General features: G+C 38.0%; 1 protein-coding gene across 1 annotated transcript; it reads right to left on the bottom strand.

Annotated features, from left to right (window-relative positions):
* Positions 1 to 460: 460 nt before the first annotated feature.
* Positions 461 to 10,998, bottom strand: XKR9 (XK related 9). Its single transcript, XM_033082958.1, has 3 exons — positions 10,670 to 10,998; positions 2,199 to 2,422; positions 461 to 1,104 (listed from the first exon to the last, which is right to left on the bottom strand). The coding sequence occupies exons 1-3, from the start codon at positions 10,966 to 10,968 to the stop codon at positions 461 to 463; spliced, it is 1,167 nt and encodes a 388-aa protein (XP_032938849.1). The 5' UTR covers positions 10,969 to 10,998.
* Positions 10,999 to 13,443: the final 2,445 nt, after the last annotated feature.

The following is a 13,443-nucleotide window of genomic DNA, read 5'->3' as shown; positions in this document are numbered from 1 at the left end:
ACTGCCCTCAGTTATTTTAAAAACACTCTTATTCCCTTCCAGCAAGAAAAAAAACCCAAAACAATAAAAACCAAAAAACCCCAAACAAGCCTTGTTTTTAGCAGAATCAACATAAGTTCACAGAATGTGAGTTTAATGCTAAATTTCATTTAATTAACTCTCAGCTTTTCCTATATTACATTTTCATTGCTAAAAAACTAAAACTTTGAATTGTGTTGGATGAATAGATTAAATAATTTCTTTGCCAAAAGTACGTAACTTTCTTGTTACAAAGTCTTTGTATCATGGAAAACAAATAGTTATTCAAAGCAAAAAACTCTGGCCTTCTATGTACTCCTCAGTGATGATAACATAAGTAACATTGACAAATACACTGTCAGCAAGAATTTGCTTTTAAGGCCACAAAAATAACCAAACCAAAACAAAAAAACAAACAAACAAAAAACCCCCCCTGTAATGTTCATTGCATTAAGAAATTCAGAAATCTGCCAGCTTTCATTCTATCTTTTTGCCCTGCCACTCCATCAACTTCATCTGAACATGCCTGAGGTGTGCAATAAGTAGTGGGATGAAAATGGCTGTAATAAATAACAAGAAAAATAATACCTAACACCAGACTCGAAATAGTTAAGATGCTTACAATTATAAAACATATTTCCTTGAAAATGGAAGGTTTCCAGAACATATATACAAACAAAATACCTAGAGTCACTACAGTGTGAGTAGCATAATAAATAGAAATGCAAACTTTTGTTCTTCTCCCCTTTATGTTAAAAAATGAAAAAAACAGAATGATTCCAACTACAGTTCTGTACAGATATTCCATCTTCTTAGACTTGCAAAATGTTGTATGCTGTTTCAAAGTCCAAGTGAAGCCACAGATCCAAAGAAGTATCAGTAGAATTACAGAAATTCTGACACTTAGTAGAGTGATCAACGAAATACTGAGTATCCAAGAAGTGATGGTAAGCAATTTATAGAATACATATGTGAACTTGGAAAGCATGTGAAATTCATCTTTGTCAGGCAGAGATTTTCGTAGTGATATCTGATAATCAACCATTGATAAGGAGATACCACAAAAAGACATAATAATGGCAGCATCTAAACAAAACACAAGGAAAAAAATGTTAAATCAGAGAAAAAGATACATATTTTACACTCTGATTTCTGAATGAAGTTTTAGAAAACGTCTTAGTGCTTTCCTAACACTTTCTTTATCCCAGTTCTATACTTACTCCCTGCTCCAAAGCAAGTAATCCTAATTTTGAGGCATATTTTAGTTACTTAAATCTGGGCATCTGATGCTGTTTGGTACGCTTATGTTATCCTGCCCAGCCCCTGGTCCTTAATGATCTTGCCTAAGCTGAATGTTGTATTTGCCATCTTCATACACCGGTGACTTAGAAATTCCCAAAGTGTTGCAAATACACCATAAAAGTTTAAGTTTCGGCAACCAATGTATATGAGTCTCCTGTGTCTAAAATGTAGAAATCTATAACTAAGACTGATCCTTCACATGGTCATATCCAAGATGAGACTTGCCTGATCCTTTTCTGTGAAACTTTGAAGGAACACTAGCATCTATGCAGGTATCCCCATTTGGTTAGATAAATTCCAATGTCCTGCCAATAATTCTGCTAGTTTTAGAGATGGAAATGGTACAGCTGCTGTCTTGCTTCTGAGAGCTGAACCAGTATCTCTTCGCCATGTTGCATTCTACAATACTGACATATCCTCAGATTTTGTTTTGACTCTGTCCCTCACCTGTAACACGTGCGATAGTGACGGCTCACGGGGCTGCTTTAATTGTGTTACTGATTTTCAAATGCCTAGATAGCAGCTTTAAAAGAATCTGTAAGTAAAACCCCACATAACAAACTACTCTGCAAATTACATGCTAATTGCATTTAAGAGCTTATTTTCAATGGATGCATCATGTTTCTATTAAATATTATGACTTTTTATATTTGTGATGTACAGTATTCCTATATGACTTGTCATTTTTATAATTAAATCTTCCTTCTCATCAATTTAGCACAATGGACCATCTACTAGAGAGAAATTCTAATTGAATACAGAGTAATAATACAGTGGAATATATGTTTTCCAAGGTATGTTTAAAATGTTATCCAGTCATTAATTATATTTTTAGGTAAGATACTCAATTTTCAACAGAAGGAAGAAGACAGACTTACATTGATAGAAATTAGTTTTGCCATGTCTCATGAGGATGTAAATCTGAAGAAAAAGTTGTGGTGTGGTCTCAAGAAAAGTTTTGAACACCCTGAGCATGTTAATATCAGTCACTGCATCAATAGCTTGTTTTTGAATGAAGTTGGAAGGGTCTGCTTCTGATGCACCTCTGCTACTTGTTTGTTTAAAAGCAACTTGACAGCCATATTTCAAAGCAAACCAATACCTATTTAAAAAATGACACTTGATTAGACATCATTAGACAGCATTTGGAAGACCAATTCAATAAAACTATACGGCCTTACAAAGCTTTTTCCATCTTCTACTCAGGTAAAATTTTATCTGATATCTGTCTGGTATCAGGGATATCAGAGAATCATTTAAGCCCAGCAATACCATGCAATAAGAAAACTATTAAAACGGAATGAGACTTGTCTGAATAAAGACTACAAGTTTTATTATCTTAGGTTCTTATTTCTTTAAATGACTGCATTTCTAGAAATTCACTTAGCATCTTTCCTCATTCTCTCTTTGAGATACTCATTTCCTTCCTTTGTATCCTTTTCAGGGTATTAATGAATATTCATCGGTGAACATCTACATCTATGTAAGTAGAATGTAGATCCATAAGCCCCAAGTATAATACATGATGAACTGCAAACATAAAACAGACTTTTAAAAAAACTACTACATTGGTATTTTCTAAATAATTAGCAAGACTTATATTTCAGAAAATAGTTTTCAAGACACATGGATTCCTGGGTTGAAAGATTCTGTTAACAATCTGAGTGCTTTTACATGAAGAAGCCATTTGCCTTGGCAAATGAGTGCACCTGGATGACTTTTAGAACAGTTCTGATTTATTTTTAATTAAGCCTAAATTAACACTTTCTTTTAAAGAGCAGTAAATGCAAAGATACATGGAATTAGTTAGTTACAAGTGGTGTAGATTCTGTGCTGTAAAGAACCTCTTCTGTTCAGGATATCCCTAATGATTTGCTCGGAGATAAATCTAGCTCTTATTCCCATTTTCAGGAGCTTTGCTTCAGGCTTGGATGTGTGAGAGGGGAAAATAGACTGAAGTTTTAACCAAAAACTCTTTCGATAATTAATGGATGAACTAACTGTTCTTCATGGTAATCTCTACATCAGAGTTTGGGAAAACAGGATGGTGGCTATAGCTTGATGTAGGACCAGAACTCCAGATGCTGGAAATTATAATATTTCTGCTGCCTCTAACAGGCTCACATACGGAGCCACAGAGCCCTGGTGAGTGACCTGACTCATTGTATAACTGCTTTGGAAGTTAAGAAAGGTAGGAAATTTTTTTTTCTGTAATTAATTGCAAAAGTGGGTTTCACAGCTAAAGACTTTCCAGTTAACTGTTCAGCAGCAAACAAAAACTCTTTTGGAGCAAATAAACAAATAAAAGCAAGGACAAGTATCCTCATTAGTATGCATGTAAATGGTGCCTTGAAGCAAATCAATGCTTGCTCTCTTCTGCTGGTAACTTGACTTCAAGTGGTCACTAACACTGACTGGGCAGATTTTAGACTGTCTTTAACTCTGCAGCCCTGCAATAGACACTGCCATTGCTGGCAACCTGGTATGAGTCTTGCAAGGCTTCAGAACTGAGGCTTGCCAGGCCTGCTCTGCTCAAAATTTTCTTTACCTGCCTGTGACTTTGTATTTTTTGGGTTTTCTGCAGAAAAAATGGTGATTGCTTCCAATTGACCAGGTGGCTAATTTGTTTTCCTTTATTTTTCCCATTTTATGCCATAGTCACAGTATTATATAGGTAACAGGAACAGGCAGACATGCATCAAATGAGATATTTATTACACACATGATGATGTAGTATAGACAAATCTAGTCTTGCTGTGATAGCAGAGATCCTGAGATGTGGAGAGATATGACACAGTGTAGAAAAGCACTTGCACAGGATGATAAAGGATGGCTTGAAAAAAGGGATAGGAATGAAAAAATATGTGTGTAACAGTTTTAGCAATATTATTATTGTTATTGTTATTATTATTACTGAAGATTCTTATGCATAGAAGTTCTTTCTTTTTCTGTAATAAATAGATATAGGCTAATAATGATTCTTGGAATCAACTGTTAGAATTTCACTTATACTAAGTTCTTGGCATTATTAAGTATATAAATCCATGCGTTTGTCCATAAACAGGATTTTGATCATAGCAGCCTTCAGACATCACTTCCAAACCTATTTCTGTCTATTTAGTTCCCAAATGTTTTGAGCTTCTAACATTCTTCTCCAATTAACCCATTTTGACTTTAACCAGCAGGCAAGGACAGCATAAGTAGTCCCTTTTAAAGAAAACTCACTGTTATTTAGCCAATTTTTCTAGCTTGCAAAGATTACTAGAGCCTTTCATCATCAAAAGAAAAAATAATTTATTAAATAAATTATGACAGTTGCATCATTCATTTGGATCTATTTTCTTGAGAAATTAAGCAGAACACCACAGGGCAACACTTGCTTATCTTAGACAGTTGTGCAAGACTGCTAATACACAGGCTGAGAAAGGCAAGGTGCTATGCCTTGACTTGCCTCCTATTTACATTCCCTAAGACAGCACCTGAGATAACTTCAAGATTCATGCCCAAGTGCAGCCCTCTATTTCCCTGACCATTCACAGAGTCACGCACACCACGGACCTGATGAAACCCGCGCTGTTGCATTTACCAAATGTAGAGAACAGAGGGCAGCAGTTCATTCGACAGCCAGATCTCACAGATCATCTGTTCCCAGTGTAACACTGGAACACAGAAGTCTTCTTACTAAGGGAGCTAGAAAGAACCCCTGGCTCCTTCGGAGGTTAAAAATCTCACGCCTTTACCGGCTTTAAAGACCAAATCCTTTGACCACAGGGAAGGCAGTGTAGGGGTCTCTTCCACAGCTACAAGCAAGACAGCCAGGATTGGCAGTTCCTGGGTTAAGGGCATGCTACAGGATTCATGATTTATTCCCTGGTATGTTAAGGCATGTTGGCCATACAAGTGAGAATTGCAACATGGAAACAACAACAGGAGTAGGTGTGGAGCAGCTTTGTTACTACTCAAGAGCCTCAGGGGATGAGCCTTTGCTTTTCTCCTTGCAGAGATTCAAAGGCAGCATCCCTGCCATTCAGTCCATGAGCTGGCTCTAGATCCATTATTTCCTCCCAAAGGAAACTCATTTTTATTTTTATGGTTTTGTGTATTTATCTTACTTTTCCCTGAATAATCATTCATAAGCAAAGAACTGAACTGTTTGGCAAGGCATCTAAAGTTTTTGGGGGTTTTTTTCTGTTTATAAAACAATTAGTATTCAAAAGCATCTGGTTCTTGCATCTGAGATGTAAAAATCTGGAAAGTTTGCAATGTTTTCAAGAAAAAACAATTGGGTAGACTGATCTGCTCGTTGTCCATGGACTCACTCACCAGAGTCTGTGTTTGTCCCAGCAGCAAAAAGTGGGAACCAGCTGCACAATTCTCAAGCTGCAGAGCTCACAGCTGAGATGGTAGGTGATATGCAAGACAAGAAATCTCCTAAAAGGAATATTTTATACATATATATATGTAGCTGGATGCATACCTGAAATCACTTGTCAGTTTTCAAAGCTCATTCCTTCTGAGCATTGCATATTAGGTTTATATTGGTTTAAGATGGTATGCTATATATTTGTCACTAGTAGTGGTTTTGGTTAGTCCATTTCTGACTTTAAACACTTTAAAGAATACATTTTTTGTTGTAGTAAAGTCCAAATACTTCTACTGCTCTTTGATTATGTATTAATTCACAGAATTCACAGAAATTACTAGGTTGGAATAGACCTTCAAGATAATGGAGTCCAACCCATGCCCTAACACCTCAACTATACCATGGCACCAAGTGCCATATCCAGTCTTTTCTTAAACACATCCAGGGATGGTGACTCCACAGAATTAAGCAGGGTGGCATTCTCTGAGCACCACATGCTTATGTCACTTACTGCAAGTTCAATTTTCAAATGTTAGGAGTATTTTGTACTTTCATTCTGTCCCTTTGGCATGTAACATGGTCTTTAAGGAAGGGCCTAGCCTAGGGCAAAGCTCAGTCCATACTAAAGGATAGGTCAGGTTTAAATTTTCTCCTTTATCATGCCCACAGCTCAGTTAAACTCTGTGCCTGCTCTGAAACTATTATAGCTATACTCCTCTAACCTATTTTCTTATAATACATCTATTGCTATAGAAGTTCTGTGCTTCAATATTCATAAACCATAAAAAGTCTTTTTAAAAGGTGCTACAATTGTAAAAAAATACATTAATGAAAAGTATTGGATTAGTTATGTATTTTAGGGAGAGGTAAATCCTAAATGGAATATGAAATGGTTATGCCAATAATACAGACAAATGCAGGTTTACCATTTGCTTTTTCTTCTAAAAAATTCATTAAAGAGAATATGTTTTCCATTATTTCAAGGTACATAAGCTACTTGGAAGCCAACAGAGTAAAAAAAAAAAACTATTTCTTTACAACTAGAATTGTCATATGTGAATGGTAAACAATTACCAGTGTTTCTAAATACCATTCACTTTGACAGAAGGAAAAAACAGGGTTTCTGCCTTTGTAGTGTTGATTTGTGGAGAACACAGATGACAGGGCTCCTTGTTATAGACACTCATGGAAACACTGCTCCACTGTCTCTCTGTTCTTGAGATGTTCCTAGATATTCATCATCATTGTGATGAAGTTTGATCCTGTAAATTTAGGAAGGCTTTGTCTCTGGCTTGGTATTCACAGGGGTGAGAGTTGTTTTGTTGGTTCACAGCCTTCACATGCAACAAGCAAGCTGCCTTGCCAATGTTTCCATATCACATGCTTTCCCTCAGATGTCCACTGACTTTGCAACACAATCCCAATATTATACTACACATCCCATCTCATCAAACTACATTGATAAATATTTTTTTGTTGCTAATGGCCTGGCAATAATGATTGTCCTGTCAAAATTCTGGTCATGCAGTCACAGCTTTCAGCATTGTATAAATTCTTATCAAAGGAAAATTACTCTCTGCCGCATGTTAAATTTCATTTTCTAAATATCAAAATACTTAGATTAAATCCATGAAACTGATGCAACTAAGTCAGTACTTAGGTAGTAGATTTATATTAAGAAAATATGATCAAACACATAGAATCACAGAATCATTTAGTTTGGAAAATATCTTTAATATCATTGAGAACAACCACTGCTCTAGCACTATCAAGTCCAACATTAAACCATGTCCCTAAGTGCCACACTATATATCTTTTAAATATCTCCAGAGATGGGCACTCACACACTTCATTGGGCACCTGCACCAATGCTTGTCAACCCTTTCAGTGAAGAAAATTTTCCTAATATCCAATCAAATATTCCCAGTGCAAGCTGGGGCCATTTCTTCTCATCCTGTCACTTGTTACTTGAGAGAAGAGACTGACCCCCATCTGACAACCTGCTTTTATTTGTAGAGAGCAGTAAGAGTTTGACACAGGGTGCAGGGTAACAAGCTCAGTGACATCTCCAAGCCAGATGACCCAACATCCTCATTATTGTTCAGTTCCACTCGCAGAGCCTCATACCTGTTATGCCAGGGCACCTGTGAAGGTGGGATAGTCACAAGGGAGACATCTGCTGCACTGGGCAGGAACTTGTTGCCATTATCCCCCAGCTTTAAGTCACTGTGCTCAGCCAGGTGAAGAGTGGATAGGGAATCATCCATCTCATGCATCCTGCCTGCCTGTGGGGCAGTCTCAGGAAAGGCAGAGTGTGATTCTAGCAGTCTGTATGTGGGTGTGTCTCTCTCTATCCCTGATACTCCTCAACCTACTCACCTTCTCCCAGGGCTCTGTCACTAAGTAGAGGACTTCTTTTTCCAGAGTTCATCTCTCACAGGTGTGCTGACTGCTGCAAGCTGGTACTGCTCCAGAACAGAACCCACCCTGCAGCCCATCACCTATGTTGGCTCTGAATTTTTCTCACTGCCTTTCATAAATACATAATGAAATAACCCAAGGTTCAGCAAAGCACTAACATTTACGCTGATGCCTCATAGATCTAGAATTAATTTTGACAAATATGCAAAAAAATATTTTTCATCTGCTTCTATTCAAAGTTGCAGGGCATTCTGGGCTACCTTTAAGCATTCAAGAGGCAAAAGAGCATCTACCAGTATCACAGTGGCTGCTGCCTATGTGACCTTCTATTCTGACAGCAAAGGTTATGGATACTTAGTCTCCCACAGATGTGTCCTTGGCTGATGAAGCACACTGCTACACATTAGACAGCTCCAGAATCCATATGGTGCCCTAAGGAAATGTCCCATTTCCCCACATTCCCTGGCTGTGTTATTGTCTTAATGTTGTCTGTTATGTCAACACTGTTCTCAATTCTACAGACATCTGTGTGAGCCATTTAGATGGGTCAGGCTGAATATAATTTTAGCCAGCATAGTTAACATGCACATATTTAACTTAACTTTGTCTCTTTGCAGAGCATACCATTTCATATGAAAAGCAATTGCAGGTATGCACTGTTTCCAATAAAAGAATCTAAAGTAAGAAATATTTTAAATTTTGTTTTCCTCTGATTTCATATATATTGTATGTATGTATACAAATATATATAGCAATATGATATTTATTACTTAGCATTGCCAGTGTGTGAGAGCCTAGAAGAAAACTGAAGAGGAACTTTGTACAAGAGTATGGAGTGATACAACAAGGGGGAATGGCTTCAAACTGAATGACAGTAGGCTAAGACAAGATATCAGAATGAAACCTGTGGTGATGCACAGGTTGCCCAGAAAAGCTGTGGATGCCTCATCCCTGGAAATGTTCAAGGCCATATTGGATGGAGCTTTGGTCAACCTGGTCAAGTGGAAGGTATCTCTGCCCATGGCAGGGGGTTTGGAATCAGTTCATTTCTAAGGTCCCTTCCAAAGCAAAACATTCTAGAGTCTAAGAGGGAGGGAGGAAGGGAGGAAGGGAGGAAGGGAGGAAGGGAGGAAGGGAGGAAGGGAGGAAGGGAGGAAGGGAGGAAGGGAGGAAGGGAGGAAGGAAGGAAGGAAGGAAGGAAGGAAGGAAGGAAGGAAGGAAGGAAGGAAGGAAGGAAGGAAGGAAGGAAGGAAGGAAGGAAGGAAGGAAGGAAGGAAGGAAGGAAGGAAGGAAGGAAGGAAGGAAGGAAGGAAGGAAGGAAGGAAGGAAGGAAGGAATCAAAAAAGACAATTGGATAAGGTTTATTCACATCTTATGATTTCAAGCATCCAGAGTTTCCTGACCAAATTTTATTTATTGGTTAGGCTCTCATTCTCCTCTTTGAATGAAGAATACAGGTTTCTTCCCCAAATGACCTTCTGGAGAATCTCAACAAGAGTGACCTGGCTTGACAGAATCTATTTTTATGCATTTACTGCACAGATAAACCTGAAAGACTCATTGTCTAAATTAACTGCATAAATCAGATGACTAAGAAGGAGGGCAGGAGGAAATTGTACCTTGATACACCTCAGGAAAATACATATAATAAAAGTATAGACTAGTTAATCATGAAGACACAAGCACAGATGCCAGCTTGTATTTTACAGTGTGCATTACCACACTGCTGAATTTTGAGGAGTGGCTAAAAGAACTTTGTAACTTATAAATAATACCTTGGAAATTTTCCAAGCTTAAGTAGCAGCACTGGAGAAAATATCATCAATGCAATAAAGAACAAGTGACCAAGCTGACAACACTGTTAAAGCAAAGGACAAAATACTGTTTACTAGATAATAAGCCAGTCAGAGAATATGGAGCTAATTCTGAGAAAGAAGATTCAAAATTATAGAAATTCATGGTAAGAGATATTCATTGGAAAGAGTATGAGTTCAGGTAAATCCAGGAGTTTTGTGGATTGCTTAGAGTAAAGGTAATCCACTAAGCAAACCAAGTTTCCTATCACCATTAAGTCAGTCCCTGTGGGAAGACTGCTGCAAGTATCCTCACTAACTATCCAGCTATTCATTTCTCTTCTGAATCTTGGTGGGTTGTCTACATATGGTTAGACACTCAGGTTCAAATATTACTTCTTCAGCTGTCTCAGATGCTTAGTGTGCACAACATCCTTGAGAACTCATATTTATCAGTTATGACAGTAGTACATTTCAAAGCAATCATTTTTGTTAGGTATGGCTCATCAAGTGGCTGATTGATCAAACAGAGTAGGGTTGTGAATTATAAAAATCATTACCTACAGGTATATGAAAGATGAACTACACGTCCATCAAAACCTGACAAAATTTACCACTGGCATAACCAGACAAAAATCCTTTTGATTTCATGGAGCTGTAACTGTTAAAGCCAGAATTGGTCTTGTCCCTGAAGCCATACCAAGCACTTCTTAATGACTGTCCTAAAACACCATAATTTCTCATTTTTAAATAAATGTTTAAATGTGCTTACCTTATAAAAATTCCACAATGGAAGAGATGAACTAGAAAAACCAATTTCAGCTTCCCAGTATCAGTACCTTCCCAGTCGTTTTTAAACCACTCATAACTGAATATCTGAGTTATTATTGATGAAAGACCTCTAAAACACAATATCAATATACTCCAAGAGTATTGTCCTTGACAGAAGTATCTGCTAGCTAGCCAGAAGTCCACTACAATATCAACTACATAAATTATCATTCCACCAAGTAAAAAAAAGAAATTCTGCTTAGTAAATTTCCTCATGTGTGAAACTGCCCCTGTTGTCATTCTCTCCTCACCTAATGTAAAGGAATATAAATGCTTTCCCTACAATGGAGTCTATTTCCTGCTCATATTGCTTCATACAAAGGAAAGTTGGGTTATCCATTTTTATTATGGCAAAGAGACTTGCTTTTTTCCATGCTCTTGATTTAAATATTAAATTAAACTCCTCAAAGACACGTCTATTTTGGAAAAGATAAACGTAAATTGTCTTTTTAATTGATGGGGTTGTTCTTCATTACTGATTCCTAGAAAGAAGAAGAAAAAAAGGAAGATTAGCAGTAACAATATCTTCATCATTTAAAATATCCTACAGCAATTCTCACGACCATTTGAACAGACAAATACAAAATGCAGAATGTGTTGAGACACCGGTGAACAGTCAGCCCAAGAGAGCTGTATTTCTGAACCTGCTGAGGTCACCCACTCTCCCAAACAGTGACTCTTCACTCAAGCAGCTCTTGAGATCATTCCTAGGAGTGGCAAAACACTAAGAAACAAGCAAGTTTATAAAAGCAGCTTATGGAAAAAAGATTGATTCCTTGCCAGAACTTTCTTCATTTCTGAACTCTTCTTTACTGTGCACAGCGCAAAATGTTGAGAAAACTTTTTTCTTGAGCACACACCATGGTTTCAGAATAAACATAATTTGGGAGTTTTCAGCTGCATTACTGCATTTGTGTGCATACATCCAGTGTTTTTATCATTCTTGCTTCGTTTTCCACATGCAGTAGGAAAGTGCTAAATAGGATTGCACGTCTCCTGTTAAAGAGGTTTGTAAGGAGTCAGAGCAAGACCAGTCTATAACTCTTTGAGAAATGTCTTCTAAGGTGTGTAGCTACACACCCATGATTTAACTACTCATTGCAAATGTAACTAATGTGTAGTCAGAACTACATTTTACAATGCCCAACACTGCAAGGATTCTTGTGACCTCTTGGATTGTCCTTACATGTCTTTTCTCTGTATATCTGTGGTATTCGGCAGGTAAAACAGAAAAGCTTATAAGGAGGTACATTCTTTTTCTCATTCACCTCTGCAATGCTATAAAGTTAAAATCATAAAGTCCCTTTACTTCATTTACATATCTTAGGAAAAAGCTGCTGGCAGCAAATGCAAAGGATGGGATGCAGGACATGCCAAGGCTGGGCTGGTGCCAGTGCCAAACAGCTGCAGACAATACATGGGGAACAGCTGCACCAGGGAACTTGGAGCAGGGAAAGGGCATGTGGAGGCAGGTCCCTTTCAATTTTGTGAATACAGGCACACTGCCACAGAGGAATGAAATGAGAGAATTGGTTAATAACCTATACACAAGTAATGACTGTTCTTTGCTTGGGTTGACTGGGCTCATCTTCACCGTGACCTAGGTATAAACCCAAAAAAGATAACTTAATCCTTAATTTCCTAATGAAGACAAGTGGGAACATAACAGCCTGAAAAGGTGCTGAGTGTATGGATTATTTTTTTGGATCTAGGCCTTAGTTATTTCTAGCCTCTCATTCTATCTCCTACTTAGATTTCATGTCCTGGCCCAGAAGAGGTCAGAAAGATCAGGCGATCTTGCAGCTGGGATAGTTGGAATCCTTTCGCTGTTCTTTCCTAATCTCTCCAATAAAATACCACTGATCTCTTAAAAATCACTAATGCAATTTATATCCAATTCACAGTTAGATTCTGGGAAGTGGACTTCAGTACAAAGTCCAGCATAAATTGAACTCTGTGTTTACAAACACAAAAAGACAAGTTAACCATGAGCCAGCAATGTCTCTGTGTGGCCAAGAAGGCAAATGGCATTGTGGGGTGCACTATGAACAGTGTGGCCAGCAGATCAAGGGTGGTTATTCTCCCCCTCTGCTCTGCCCTGGTGAGGCTGCATCTGGAGTACTGTGTCCAGTTCTGAGATCTCCAGTTCAATAAAGACAAGGAACTACTGGAGAGGGTCCAGCAGAGGGTTACAAAGAGGTTTAGGAGACTGGAACATCTCTCTTATGAGGACAGGCTGAGGGAGCTGTTTCTGTTCAAAGTGGAGAAGAGACTACTGAGAGGGGATCTTATCAATAAACACAAGTATCTTAAGGTCAGGTGTCAAGAAGATGGGGCCAGACTCTTTTCAGTGATGCCCAGCAATGGGACAGTGGGCAATGGGCAAAACTTAAACACAAGGAGTTCCATCTGAATATGAGAAAAAACTTTACTTTGAGGGTGACAGAGCACTGGAACAAGCTGCCAGTCATTGTGGAGTCTCCTTCTCAGGAGATATTCAGAGCCTGCTTGGATCCAATCATGTGCGACCTGTTACAGGAGAACCTGCTTTAGCAGGGGGTTTGGATTAGAGGATCTTCAGAGGTCCCTTCCAAACCCAATTGTTTTGTGACTCTGAATTTTTTATGTCTGAAAATTTGTGTATGAACCAACTATGAGTTTATTACTAGGGTTCATTCAAGAAAATTCCAAAGGAAACAGTATTTACTCTATATC

This window comes from Catharus ustulatus, chromosome 1, assembly GCF_009819885.2.
Source record: "Catharus ustulatus isolate bCatUst1 chromosome 1, bCatUst1.pri.v2, whole genome shotgun sequence".
NCBI classification, from domain to species: Eukaryota; Metazoa; Chordata; class Aves; order Passeriformes; family Turdidae; genus Catharus; species Catharus ustulatus.
This window is presented reverse-complemented; position numbering and strand designations above follow the sequence as displayed.

Excerpts from the sequence above, each read along its gene's own strand:
- XKR9 (XM_033082958.1), bottom strand. The coding sequence starts at position 10,968 with ATGACAACAGGGGCAGTTTCACACATGAGGAAATTTACTAAGCAGAAT. Across the intron at positions 2,423-10,669 it reads CATTGTGGAATTTTTATAAG|GTATTGGTTTGCTTTGAAAT; the intron begins GTAAGCACATTT and ends TTTTTTAAATAG. Across the intron at positions 1,105-2,198 it reads CAAAACTAATTTCTATCAAT|ATGCTGCCATTATTATGTCT; the intron begins GTAAGTCTGTCT and ends TGTTTTGTTTAG.